Source organism: Haliotis cracherodii, unplaced genomic scaffold (genome assembly GCF_022045235.1).
Source record: "Haliotis cracherodii isolate W230 unplaced genomic scaffold, xgHalCrac1.p SCAF_5, whole genome shotgun sequence".
Classification (NCBI taxonomy): domain Eukaryota; kingdom Metazoa; phylum Mollusca; class Gastropoda; order Lepetellida; family Haliotidae; genus Haliotis; species Haliotis cracherodii.
The window spans coordinates 46,997,587-47,011,311 of record NW_027266308.1 but is presented as its reverse complement, the minus strand read 5'-3'; the positions used below and the strand labels follow the sequence as shown (position 1 = coordinate 47,011,311).

Genomic DNA, 13,725 nt, shown 5'->3' with positions numbered 1-13,725 from the left:
TCTCTGGGGCGCACTGGTTGAACTACGGAAACCCGTTTGCGTCACAATTTCTAAACCTTGACTTATTCACAGGCAAGCGTAACTGCTTGTTTGTTCTAACTCAACACTCATAACGCATAAGCTAATAGCCTATTATAAATGCCCTGTCTTTGTCTTAAAAGATGAAACTGTGCTGATGTTTATTTGGTCGGATTAATAGCCCTTTTTTATTTGTATTAAATTTTAGAAATTTTTAAATTTTAATTTTAAAGACTGTATGTTTCATGTATGTTATGTTATGTATGTTTTAGTTTAATCACTGTCGGATATTTGCAGCAGTTTGAAAGGGAAATGAATATTAAAATTGAAACCCGCACCATTTGTGTCACACTGTTCCGTCTTGATAAGTGAATTGTCCATTCCGTAAAACCATCAGGTCCATATCATATCTGATGCGAGGACAATCGTCTAAGGCGCCGCGATTCGCTGTGCAGAGTTGCGTCCCTTGGGCACGCCAGACACCTATGACTGTGGGTTCGAATCCCGGTTCGCCCCGATTATGTTTCTAGCTTTGTAAGCACCATACTCGTGCTCTTGGGTTTCACCGAAGTGGTAAACGTCTGAGACCCGCATCACTTGGGGCTTTCCTCCCACATTAAGCTGACACGCCGATATAACTGGAATACTGTTAAAAGTGGCGTTAAATCCAACTCACTCACTCATATTAGATGCAGACTTTTATATTATAAATGATGGCATATCAGGTCTATAGTACAAAGACTGCATAATGTAGTCTTTGCTTTGATGATGACTGTCAATAATGTTAATGTTTATTTTAACTCTGTGTCAAGATAGTTATGCCTTTAGGTTAAACAAAAACTTTTGATTTATGCTTGGCACCATATATATAATTTTTTCTTGTGTTTGGGAGATACGTTTCCCTTTAACATTGAGTGAGTATGGTCTTACGCCGCTTTTAGCAATAATTCAGCGGGTGACACCGGAAAACGGGCTTCACACATTTAGCCATGTGTAGAATCAAACCCGGGACTTCGGGGGTGACGAGCCAACGAATAAACTACTAGACTAACCCACCACCCCTTCCCCTTAACAAATGTATTTAGGGTATATGAACAACATGTGATACTCATCTTCAATGCTGTCCTCTCAAAACAGGGCATAGTGCATACAAATGATGTTAAGCACCCGAGCGCCGAATGTTTATATCGTTTAATGCACAATGGAATATAGTGAACGTAAGTTAAAACGGGATATTTTGACTGAAAAATATCTCTCTGTACGGGGGAAGGTCTTGCATTTATGATATTTATTTAAATTTGAGGCCTTTTTAATCTTGAAGACCAGTCTTGCATCTTTCAACTCTTGTTTAAACAGATTTATGAAATATGTATGATCGCCAATTTCTTGTACGTGTAAAAGGAAAGTCGTATAAAAATAATACATGGTTAACGTATCATTAATCTTCCGTCTGAAAAAGTGTATGTGTGTGTGTGTGTGTGTGTGTGTGTGTGTGTGTGTGTGTGTGTGTTCCACTGGATTATCACTTCACACCTATCTCTGTGGTAACGGCACGGCCTTACCTTCAAGGAGAATAGTGAATATAACAAGAAAATAATGTCATCGATATACAAAACATGTTTGTTTATTTGTTTGTTTATGAACAACGAACTTAGCAAGATTACAGATATATTAATGTGGCCTGAAAATAATTGAGTCTGTACTAGACTAGTGAATTAAATTAGGAGTGGGTGAGTTTGGTTTTAAGGCCGCTTTGAACAGTATTGCAGTTATATGGCGTCACAGGCCAAAAGCCGGATTTTCCACCTCAGAAACAAGCGCAAATACTGTAGGAAATGCTTACAATGATTTGCGTTTGTTACCCGATATGAACTTTGGGCGTTTATTTCATATGAAGACGCACCATTGAAACATGTGATCATCGTGTATATATCGTATGTACAAGCTCCGTTGTCATGAATGCGATGCCCGGATTTGAAGACATTTCCAAGCATGAATACAAAATTTGATACCCAACTCCTTCCTAAGTTTACAAGGATTTGAAATATGAACATTTCCTTAGGTGAGGAAACATTTGTAAATTTTTAAATGTTTTCATGGCTTAGAAAGTTATCTATCATTGTGGATGTGTGTTTGTTATATTCAAGCTATATGACGGCGGTCTGTAAATAATAATCGAGTCTGGACAAGACAATCCTGTGATTGACATCATGAGCTTCGATCCACGCAATTGGAATACAATATTATTAATGACATGCACCAACCAAGTCAGCAGCCTGACCACCCGATCCCGTTAGTCGCCTCTTACGGCAAGCATGGGTTGCTGAAGACCTGTTCTAACCAGGATCTTCACGGGTCAAATCATCAATATAGTTGGTATCAAAACTAATCAATAATATAGCATGTCTGTCTTCTTACCAATTACCAACACAAATAAACATTTCAAAGCTAGTCAAGCATGGACACATCATACATTCTCAGGATCGAGTTTTGGTCTGTAATGTCATAAATTACACGGAGAAAGAATGGGTTTAATAAGGGGTATGTCATTGTGTCAACTATCACTGCTTTAAAGTTTCAACCTTCACAATCATTTGATGAATAACATGACACTTTTCATTATTGCTCTCTGGGGTAAAATAAGTATTCCATTTATTCAGCAAATGAATTCCCTTCAATGTCACGAAACTTCTCAATTGTTGTCATCTTTTAAATTTACTGTCACCTTTTTCACAGTCATCGGGCACCTCACATCAGCACGTATTTTTAGTTGCTATACTCGCCACAAGAACTCGTGGTTAGCCGAGACATGACACGCACACCTATCGTACAACTTGTCGCGGACCAACCGCTACCCCTTTCTCCATAATGGTACGCACCAGTTGGCGGACATCATACATAGTCATACAGGGTTCATTATCAGGTCACAACTCAACTTATCCTGGCTTATCAGTAGTTACATATGTAATTGAAATCAACTTACCATCTTAAATGGAATGCTCTACACAATTAAGATCACCTTTACATTTGATGATTCGAATAAGATTCAATAACATGAATGTTACATAAAGTGTCCACTTTAAGTATGAGCCCATTTTTGTCTAGTCACTTATATAATTACTCATCGTCAACACTAAACAGGTTTGTAAACACTACGTTCCTCCTCACCCGTGAATACATACGGCTGATATGCATTTCAATACAGAGCGAGTGAGTTTTGTTTGACGCCTCTGTGAACAATGTTTCAGTTATATCACGGCGTGTCACCTTGGTGTGGGAGGAAATGGAAGCCCGAAATTGTACAGATCTTCAATGTGTTCCACTTTTATGAAACCCACGGGCCCATGAATAGAACAGACAAACCTAGAAACACAATTAGGCCGAACATGGATTTAAACCCATAATCATGTTTCTGGCAAGCCATCTCCTTCACAACTCTGGACCAATTTACTGGGAGCGGTTCGGGTGGTACCGTCCGGCCTTACATCGAATCATTCTTTTCCTAACTTTAATAATACGTATATCATGAATGGGTGAGGTTCCATATTGCATTCTTATTGGTCTGACAGGAGAAAAAGAAAACCAGATTCATTGACACTTTACAAGTGTCAGCTTGAGTTTATATGAATATTCTGAACAGAGCTGCTGCCTTAGTAACCATCATGCCCGAAGGACCGAAAAAAGGCGTTAATAAAGTTTCCCTTTTCAGAAACGCGTAGGTGTTGCGGCATCCTGTCCTCAAAATCCTGGTTTGTCGTAAGACGAAAGAGCACGATAAAGTTGGAACTGGATGATTACAATGTGTAACCTGCTTACACGAAACGAGCTATGACAGATTTACATCCTTGACAATTCTTCAAAATTAGCATTGAAGGGGGTCATATGTTACGATTTGAGTCACTCTTTAAATATTTGTCTCTGATGAAGAAACGAACAAATGATGATCTAAACAATATTCTATATAAACAGTGCTTACATCTAGAGGTTATTAAGGTGTTCGCTTTGTCAAGTCGAGGGCCAGGGTTCGATTCCCAACATGGATACAATGTGTGAATCTAGGCCCATTTCTGGCGTCCCAGGATATTGCTGGAACATTGTAAAAGCCATATTCACTATGAGATGATACGTTCATTTAAGAATTGACGCGCAAGCTCCGACGTTCATACAGTTTGGCCCTCACTCTATGAAGGTTCATACTTCAATGAACTCACACAAAGTGAAAGTCAATTCTTATAATTTTTTTATCACAATTTCTTACCTCAAAGGATGTAGCCCTAGATCTCTAATTTTATTTAGTACGTGTGACTTCACTGACTTTACACTGTCAGCCATACAACAACCAGCGGTATCACGGAATAAAATAGTTCCTCATTAGGAGAGGTGACATGAACGTATGTCTGCACAAAATCTGCAGAAACATCTTATACAACACGTCTTCAAATAACATCACCATTATATGTTAAGAACTACTTTTGTAAGTCGATCACAATGACAGCATGTCGTAATACATTTACAACAAGTACAAGACGTCAAAATGTCCGACACGATAAACGTGACGGGAGTGATTTAGGAAGTTGTTTTTTGACCTGTGGCGGTTACATGTTTTAGTCATCATTGATCAACTGACCGATCATTGAAAGGTGATTAAAGATGTGCCATATAAACACACAGGTAAAATCATAAATTGCTGTTACTGTCAGCTTAGACACGGAATGTGGAAGTAGTCCGTCAGTGTTTACGTCATTTCAAGAACACGGTCTCGTGAAAAACGTATTCATTGTGGCGTTCTTGCACTTATGAACTTCAATTAGGCGGGCATGTGACCTACCTCTCGTCCAATGGAAAAGCCGTATATCGTGTAAACTTTAAATGAAAATTATATAATCATAACGATTCTTCACCAAAACGTATGATCATGATTGTAACCCCCATTCGGGTTCACTCGGTTTATTTCGTCAGCTGTACTATCACGCTGCCACGATACGGAAGGACACGATACGATGCGATGCACATCTTGACTTCACGCTACAATATACACGTATATCGATGTAGCAGAATAAAAACACAAAGGTCTTGACCTGAAAAGTGCTGTTTTTAAATCTTAAAGAAAATGTAACGTCGCTTACATGACAGTTACTTCAACCGCAATTCGCAACAGCAACTGACGAAGCCCTTCCAATCCCCTTTATAGGACGTCAAGTATATAAGACAAATAAGGGTTATTCTTTCGTTAAATTAGTTAAAATAAGGGTTTGGTATTGTTATGTATGGCGATACAGGTCCGTATGGATCGTATACCGTTTCGAATGTCACGCATAGGAGTTTTCGGTAGCAATGCGTGGTGTCATTTTTTCCGTACAACATCAGAACCCGCCGCATAAACATAATGCCCTTTCTAAAGTTTCTTAAATGTTAAATTTACAAATAGAAATGGAGAAATATTTACATAAGTGTTCGCGGCTGCACTGTCAGTTACAGAAAAAATCACATTCCAATGAAGCCATTTTGTCACCTCTGGTATTACTGGAGACGTATCCTATACCTGAATCGAAGCGGTAATAGATTTAGTTATCAGGGCTGGTAGCCTAGCTACGATTCACAACTTCATACAGCTAAAGTCGATTTCGTAGCATTATGACCATCCGGTAACCAGATTAGTTCAGATTTTTATATCTTTTTTTTTCATTGTCAAAAAGAGTGAATCAAGAATATGAACTTTGTGTTGGTCCAACATTTACTGAACAGAACTAAATAAAAATCAATATATAATTCTATTTCGTGACAGATCACGATCATCGATATTTAGTTCAGTCAGTGACAATTCACAAGAAAGTGAATTCACGAAAATACGGTTGAGTACTTACTTACTTACTTATATTGGAGATTTTACGTGCACTTTCCGACTGCAGCGTATTTCGCACACGGGCCCGGCCAAGCCATTTAATGTGTTTCCGAAAAGGGGAAAAAGTTGTTTGGAAATCCAGTAGGGGTGTTTTAGTGGTTGCTTATATAGAATTTTGGAAATTTGGAAATTTGGAAAAAATGCCAAGAGGGTTTAGGGGCGAAGTAAGGGACCTGAGTATGGAAGTTTGTTAGTTTGATTATGTGGTCTGGTTTTGGTAGTTTATTGGGGTTTTAAATGCGATTTATTAGTCCTGTTTTTGATTAAATATACGCCTAAGGCTTTGAATTTTTCTTGTTTATTTTGTGGGTTTAGGATTGCTTCTAGAGTAAGAGCCTTATTTAGATTTAGGGTGGTTTGTAGTGTAGTTCGGTGTGTTAGGTAGTGGGTGCAGTGTATGAATGCGTGTTCTTGGGTTTCTTGTTGTTTGCAGTGTGGGCAGGTTCCTGTTGCGTGTTTTTTTAATTATTTTGAGGTGGTTATTTAGGTTGGTATGTCCTGTTTGGAGTTTAGTAATTACTCTGTCGATTTTTTTGGACCGATGTAGAATTTTTGGTTTGGTTAGGTTTTTATTGAGAACCTTTTTGATTTGGCTATTTGAGTTTTGATGGGATAGTTTAGCTGCTTTATCGGCGTTTTCATTGCCGTATATTCCTACGTGGGCGGGGATCCAAATGAATACTATTTGTTTGCCTGCCTTAGTTAAATCGTTTGAGCTTTTTAGTATCTGATTTATTAGTTCAGGGCGGTTTTTGGTGTTTTTATTTTGGAGGGCTTGTAATCAACTGAGCGAGTCGGTAAGTATTAGGATTTTTGTTTTGTTTTTTAGATTGTCGATTATGAAGGGCTGAGGCCATGCCCATTAGTTCGGCCGTGAATATTGATTGATTGGTTGGGAGTCGGTAGGATTGTGTGGCTTTAGTTGGTTGTGTGATGTGGACTCCGAAACCTGAGTGTTTGGAGATCGGATCTGAGGATCCGTCTGTGTAAATGTGACACCAATTTGGCCAATTTTCATATATGTATGCTAGTGTGGTGGTTTTTGCTATGTTTGGGTCGGTTTGTTTATTTATTGTGCTAGCTAGTGTTATGTCTATTTTGGGTGTTTTAAGTTTTGGGGTGAAGATATTTGATTTTTTACAGTTTTGTTTAAGATTGTTTATTTGGTGTTCATTTAAGTAATTCGTTATTCTTTGGGATATTGGAGTAAGTAGAGGGTGTTTTCGAGCTAGGGCTTGGTTTTTGGGGCTTATATTTTTGATTATTAGGTTTTGAATTAGGGGGTTGGATTGAGACGCGGCCCAGAAATTTAGGGTTAATTGTTCCCTACGTAGATTTAGTGACATTTCTCCTGTTAAGGCCTGGAGTGAAGTGTAGGAGGTGCCATGTTGAGTGCGTGTTATTAGTTTTAGAGCCTGATATTGCATTGAGTCTTGTTTTTTGCTTAGGGATTGGTTTAGGGTGTCGTATATGGCACATCCGTAGTCTATTTTAGATCTAATTAGTGATATATAGAGTGAGAGGAGGTGTCTTTGGAGGCCCCCCAGTTTGAGCATCCTAGCGTATTTAGATCTTTGCTACATTTAGTTATTAGATTATTCATGTGAGCGTCCCAGGAGAGATGTTCACCGAAAATTAGTCCTAAGAATTTGGTTTGTTTTAGGAATTGGATTGGTTTGTTGTTTAGCTGGAGTTTGGGGGAGGCGGGTTTCATGTTTTTGTGTTGAAATACTATTCCTGTAGTTTTTTCCGAGTTGAGGGAGAAGCCCCATTTGTCAGCCCATTGCTGTATTTTGTTAAGAGATTTTTGAAGTAGGTTTTGGGCCATTATAATGCTTTTTGTGCGGATCCAGAGGGCTGCATCATCCGCGAATTTAGATGTGTTAAATTTTAGGGGATAGGCCCTCGAATAGATCATTTATCATTATATTGAAGAGTGTGGGGCTGAGGATACTGCCCTGGGGAGTGCCATTTTCTAGGGGACATTGGTCCGATAGCGTTTGGTCTATACCCACGGTTAATTTACGATTGTTTAGGAAGTCCTGGATGTAGTTTATTATTTGACCTTTGAGTCCTATTTTTGGTAGTTTTTGTATTAGCCCGTCGTGCCATACCATGTCGAAAGCTTTGGAGAAGTCTAAGAAGATGCCTGTAGTATATTGTTTGCTGAGTTGTCCTGCTTTAATGTCCTGCTCTAAACGGGCGAGGTTATCTAAGGTTGAGCGGTCAGGAGTGAAACCACTTTGATCTGGGTTTATGATGTTATTTTGAGTTAGGTAATGTTGTAGTTTTTTTTAGCCATAGATTCCATAATCTTTACATAAGTTTGAAGTTAAGGAAACTGTAGGAGTTAGCCAGATTAGCTGGTTTATTAGGTTTAGGGATTGGTATGACTAAGGCCTGTTTCCAGGGAGTAGGTACTTGTCCGTTTTGATAGATGAGATTGTATAGTTTAAGTAGTGCTTGGAGTAGTTTAGGGGGGGGGGGGGGGGGGGGGGGGGGTGTTAATTATTTGGTAGGAAGTTAGGTCCAATCCTGGGGCTGTGCCCTTTTTCCTGTTTTGGATGACGTAGAGTATACGTAGCTCCTCCCGGATTGGGTAAGGGTGGTTTATTTCTAGGTTGTCATTATTTGGTTTTTTGGTCGATTTGTTTTCTGTTTTAAGTTTATCTTGAAATTTTTGGCTAAAGTTGTTGTTACTGCTTCCGGCCGAAAAGTGGTTGGCGAGGTTATTTGCCTTTTCAGCGGGGTTTGTTGAATTATTAATGTTAGGTGTTTTTAAGACGTTTTAAGCCTCTAATGGCGTGGATTTTGCGCCAGACCGTTCTGGCGTCTGTTCGGTTATTTATTTCTTCACAGAATGTTTTCCAGTTTCTGGTTTTAGATATTTTGACTAGACTTTGAACTTGGTGGTTTAGTAACCTAATACAGCGTTTTACACCATGACAATAACTAGGCCTAGTAGCCTACAGTCGATCGCAACATATCTCCATTGTTTTGGCTGCTCCACTTGGCAGTATAACAAAAACCAACTCAACCTTTCCCACGGACTGAAATGAGCGAAATTGGTAATAGTATCAAAAGCATCAAAGTTAGGAGTAGTACAGTAAACTCTACATAATACATTAAGAAATAACAAGGATGAAATGGCGATAACTGTCAGTGCCTGGTAGGAAAGACATGCCTTTTAAGCTTATGATCGAAAACCGAACGTAATTGCGGCAAATTGAGAGTGACTGTCAAAGTACAAAGTTTCTGCTCCCCCTGACTTTTTCAGGCTTCATCCCTACCATCACCTTGTCAGGCTTCATCCTTATCATCACCTTGTCAGGCTTCATCCTTATCATCACCTTGTCAGACTTCATCCCTATCATCACTTTGTCAGACTTCATTTCTATCATCACCTTGTCAGGCTTCATCCCTACCATCACCTTGTCCGGCTTCATCCTTATCATCACCTTGTCAGACTTCATCCCTATCATCACTTTGTCAGACTTCATTCCTATCATCACCTTGTCAGGCTTCATGCCTACCATCACCTTGTCAGACTTCATCCCTATCATCACTTTGTCAGACTTCATCCCTATCATCACCTTGTCAGGCTTCATCCCTATCATCACTTTGTCAGGCTTCATCCCTATCATCACCTTGTCAGGCTTCATCATTATCATCACCTTGTCAGACTTCATTTCTATCATCACTTTGTCAGACTTCATCCCTACCATCACTTTGTCAGACTTCATCCCTATCATCACTTTGTCAGACTTCATCCCTACCATCACTTTGTCAGGCTTCATCCCTACCATCACTTTGTCAGGCCTCATCCCTACCATCACTTTGTCAGGCTTCATCCCTACCATCACTTTGTCGGGCTTCATCCCTATCATCACTTTGTCAGATTCCATCCCTATCATCACCTTGTCAGGTATCATCCCTACCATCACGTTGTCAGGCTTCATCCCTATCACCACCTTGTCGGGCTTCATCCCTATCATCACTTTGTCAGATTCCATCCCTATCATCACCTTGTCAGGTATCATCCCTACCATCACTTTGTCAGGCTTCATCCCTATCACCACCTTGTCAGACTTCATCCCTATCATCACTTTGTCAGATTTCATCCCTATCATCACCTTGTCAGGTTTCAGCCCTATCATCACTTTGTCAGGCTTCATCCCTATCACCACCTTGTCAGACTTCATCCCTATCATCACTTTGTCAGATTTCATCCCTATCATCACCTTGTCAGGTTTCATCCCTATCATCACCTTGTCAGGCTTCATCCTTATCATCACTTTGTCAGGCCTCATCCCTATCATCACCTTGTCAGGCGTCATCACTATCATCACCTTGTCAGGCCTCATCCCTATCATCACCTTGTCGGGCCTCATCCCTATCATCACATTGTCAGGCTTCATCCCTATCATCACATTGTTAGGCTTCATCCCTATCATCACCTTGTCAGGCCTCATCCCTATCATCACCTTGTCAGGCTTCATCCCTATCATCACCTTGTCAGGCTTCATCCCTATCATCCCTATCACCACTCTGTCAGACTTCATCCCTATCATCACATTGTCAGACTTCATCCCTATCATCGTTGTGTCAGGCTATGTCCCTATCATCATCACCTTGTCAGGCTCATAACTATCACCACTCTGTCAGACTTCATCCCTATCACCACTTTGTCAGACTTCATCCCTGTCATCACTTTGTCAGGATTCATCACTATCATCACTTTGTCAGACTTCATTCCTATCATCACTTTGTCATTACCATCACTTTCTTTAGTTATGTACAATTATAATTTATGTATATACAATTCTAAGCTATACCTGTACCATTGAAAAAGGGAAAATATTAGACATCCATTTTTTGCTTGTTGACAGAAATTAAAAGTGTCAACAAGCAAAAGATCACCAAAAAATGGCATAACTTATAATTTAAACTCAAATAGCCAAATCAAAAAAGTTCTCACAAAAACCCTAACCAAACCAAAAATTCTACATCTGTCAAAAAAAATCGACAGAATAATCACTAAACTCCAAACAGGACATACCAACCTAAATAACCACCTCAAAATAAAAACAAACAAACACGCAACAGGAACCTGCCCACACTGCAAACAACAAGAAACCCAAGAACACGCACTCATACACTGCACCCACTACCAAACACACCGAACTACACTACAAACCACGCTCAATCTAAATAAGGCTCTTACTCTAGAAGCAATCCTAAACCCACAAAATAAACAAGAAAAATTCAAAGCCTTCGGCTAATAAATCGCATTTAAAAAGTAAGTAAGTAAGTAAGTAAGTAAGTAAGTAAGTAAGTAAGTAAGTAAGTAAGTAAGTAAGTAAGTAAGCCAACTCTTTCGGACATAGCGACCCCATACAACACTCGTTCGATAATTCTCAATCAAACCACAGAGGACCCATATCAACAAGCATCACGGGTGGCCCAGTCGTCTAAGGCGCCGCGATTCGCTGTGCAGAGTTGCGTCCACGCCAGAAACCTATGATTGTGGGTTCGAATCCCGGTTCGCCCCGATTATGTTTCTAGGTTTGTCAGCACCATATCCGTGCTCGTGGGTTTCACCGAAGTGGTAAACGTCTTAGACCTGCATCACTTCGGGCTTTCCTCCCACATTAAGCTGCCACGCCGCGATATAACTGAAATACTGTTAAAAGCGGCGTTAAACCCAACTCACTCACTCACTCATAGAGGTAACATAAAATAGGAGAGCAGCCAAGGTCGGCTGATATCACTGTGCTTAATATTTAAATATATTGACATGAGCCATGTCTTTAATCGTAAATCTCTTCTTTTAATAATATAAGAAGCGAACCGACATTGTCGGAAGACATGATGTATATGCTTAATTTGCCATTTATACCATAAAGAATGTCATCAGTTAAGAACAACTTTGGTTAAAGTAAACATTATAACTGAATGTTCAGTTGAAAAATTTGAAATATTTTTTATATATATTTACCATGAAAATTAAAGAAAACTAGCGCTTGACTAGAAAGGAAGTGTAACGCATGTTTGTTGCAAATGTTTGTGTCTGTTAAAACGTGTTATTTTAAAGGGGAGGGAGCGTCTTGTATATACACACTAGTATTTAGTTGTCTGTTCACAAATCCCTTTCATGTATTCTTTATTTCCTTTAACACAATATTGTTTAATTAATTGCCTAGAGGTTAATAAACCAACAGAACCTTATACTTCTTTGAAAATGATGTTTAAGAATTTACGAGCGCTTCCGGTAGAGCCGATTTCGCACAACGCCAGAGCATAATCAATCCCTATTATCTGTCGGAACAGATTCCACTGGGCGTAAAAGGCAAAATAATGGTTAATATTATATGAATGGGTTAATGAAATCCATTCAGCAACCCATGTTTGCCGTAAAAGGCGACTATGCTTGTCGTAAGAGGCGACTAACGGGATCGGGTGGTCAGGCTCGCTGACTTCGTTGATGCATGTCATCGATCCCAATTGCGTGGATCGATGCTTATGTTGTCAATCACTGGATTGTCTGGTCCAGACTCGATTACTTACAGATCGCCGTCATACAGCTGGAATATTGCTGAGTGCGGCGTTAAACAACAAACAAATACAAACACAAACTTGCGTCCCACTAGGCTTGCCAACTTGCAGAGTGTGCATTTGCTCGTTTGGTATTGATTACATGTTGGTATTAGTTTAGTTTGTAGTTTGCCTATCGCCCTGTGTATTTATTTCGATTTGTGGAAGATCTTTAGTTTTTTGAGTGGCTTTTGTATTATCTGCTTCAGTTATAAATTTGAATTCTGCTAGTTAGTTTGCCACTTTTCGAAAAAAAATGTTTAGCGAGGCTTTGGATCTGGTCTACCTTACTTACTTAAATTGTGAATTTAACGTGCGCTTTCCGACACATGCGTATTTCGCGCCTGGGCCCGCCAGGCCAATTAGAGATTGGTCGAAAAGGGTATGTCTGAAAATGTGAGGCAACCTACGGGGCTTTTAGGGTTGCTTACTTAATTTTGGAGAACAAATTCGGAAATTTGAAATGTGCCATGCAGAAGGTGGATGGAACTAAATCGATTTTTATGTGAAGTTGTGTGGCTGTGTGTTTTTATAGGTTTAGAATTTTAGGGTTATTTGTAGCTTGTTTGTTGTAGTTTTTAGATGCGGTCGAGTAGGAATTAGGTTTAGTAGCGTTGCTAGTGTCATTTGATTGTTGCAGTTTAGTGTGGAGTGGAGTGTTGTTCTGTGTTAAGAAAGGAAGAGGGGCGAAATGGGCTTAATAAATTGAGAATGTACCGATGTTACAAACAAGTATATGGGACGGAATAATATGTTTCAAATAAGATGCCCAGAAACTATAGATCGACACTAGCCAAGTTTAGATGTGGCGTGGCTCCTGTTCGAGTGGAAACCGGTCGGTACGAAGGTGTACCCGTCAACAACAGAAAATGTTTTCACTGTAATGACAGCGTAGAAGACGTGGTTCATGTTTTGTTTCACTGCGTATTATATGACGATATCAGGGAAACTCTTTTTAATGAATGTATTGCTAAATCTTATAACGTTTTAGATATACCTGATATCGACAAACTTTGTTTAATTTTCAGTGACTCCAGTGTGTGTTTTATACTTGCCAAAGTCTGCTTTTTAATTCTTAATCGTAGAAAACATCTTTTATATGGATAACATTTTACTATATCATCTTTTTATCATTTATGTATAAATTCTGTGATAATTTGTCTCTCATAATTCTATTGAATGGTTCTGTACATTTTATCGATGTCAAGTTG

General features: G+C 39.3%; 1 protein-coding gene across 1 annotated transcript; it reads right to left on the bottom strand.

Annotated features, from left to right (window-relative positions):
• Nucleotides 1-9,159: 9,159 nt before the first annotated feature.
• On the bottom strand, nt 9,160-10,518 carry LOC139443716 (uncharacterized). The gene has a single exon (XM_071224648.1). The coding sequence runs from the start codon at nt 10,516-10,518 to the stop codon at nt 9,160-9,162; it is 1,359 nt and encodes a 452-aa protein (XP_071080749.1).
• Between the last annotated feature and the right edge of the window lie 3,207 nt (nt 10,519-13,725).

Bases quoted from the DNA above. Each gene is read 5' to 3' on its own strand.
- LOC139443716 (XM_071224648.1), bottom strand. From the start codon at position 10,518: ATGATAGGGATGAAGTCTGACAATGTGATGATAGGGATGAAGTCTGAC.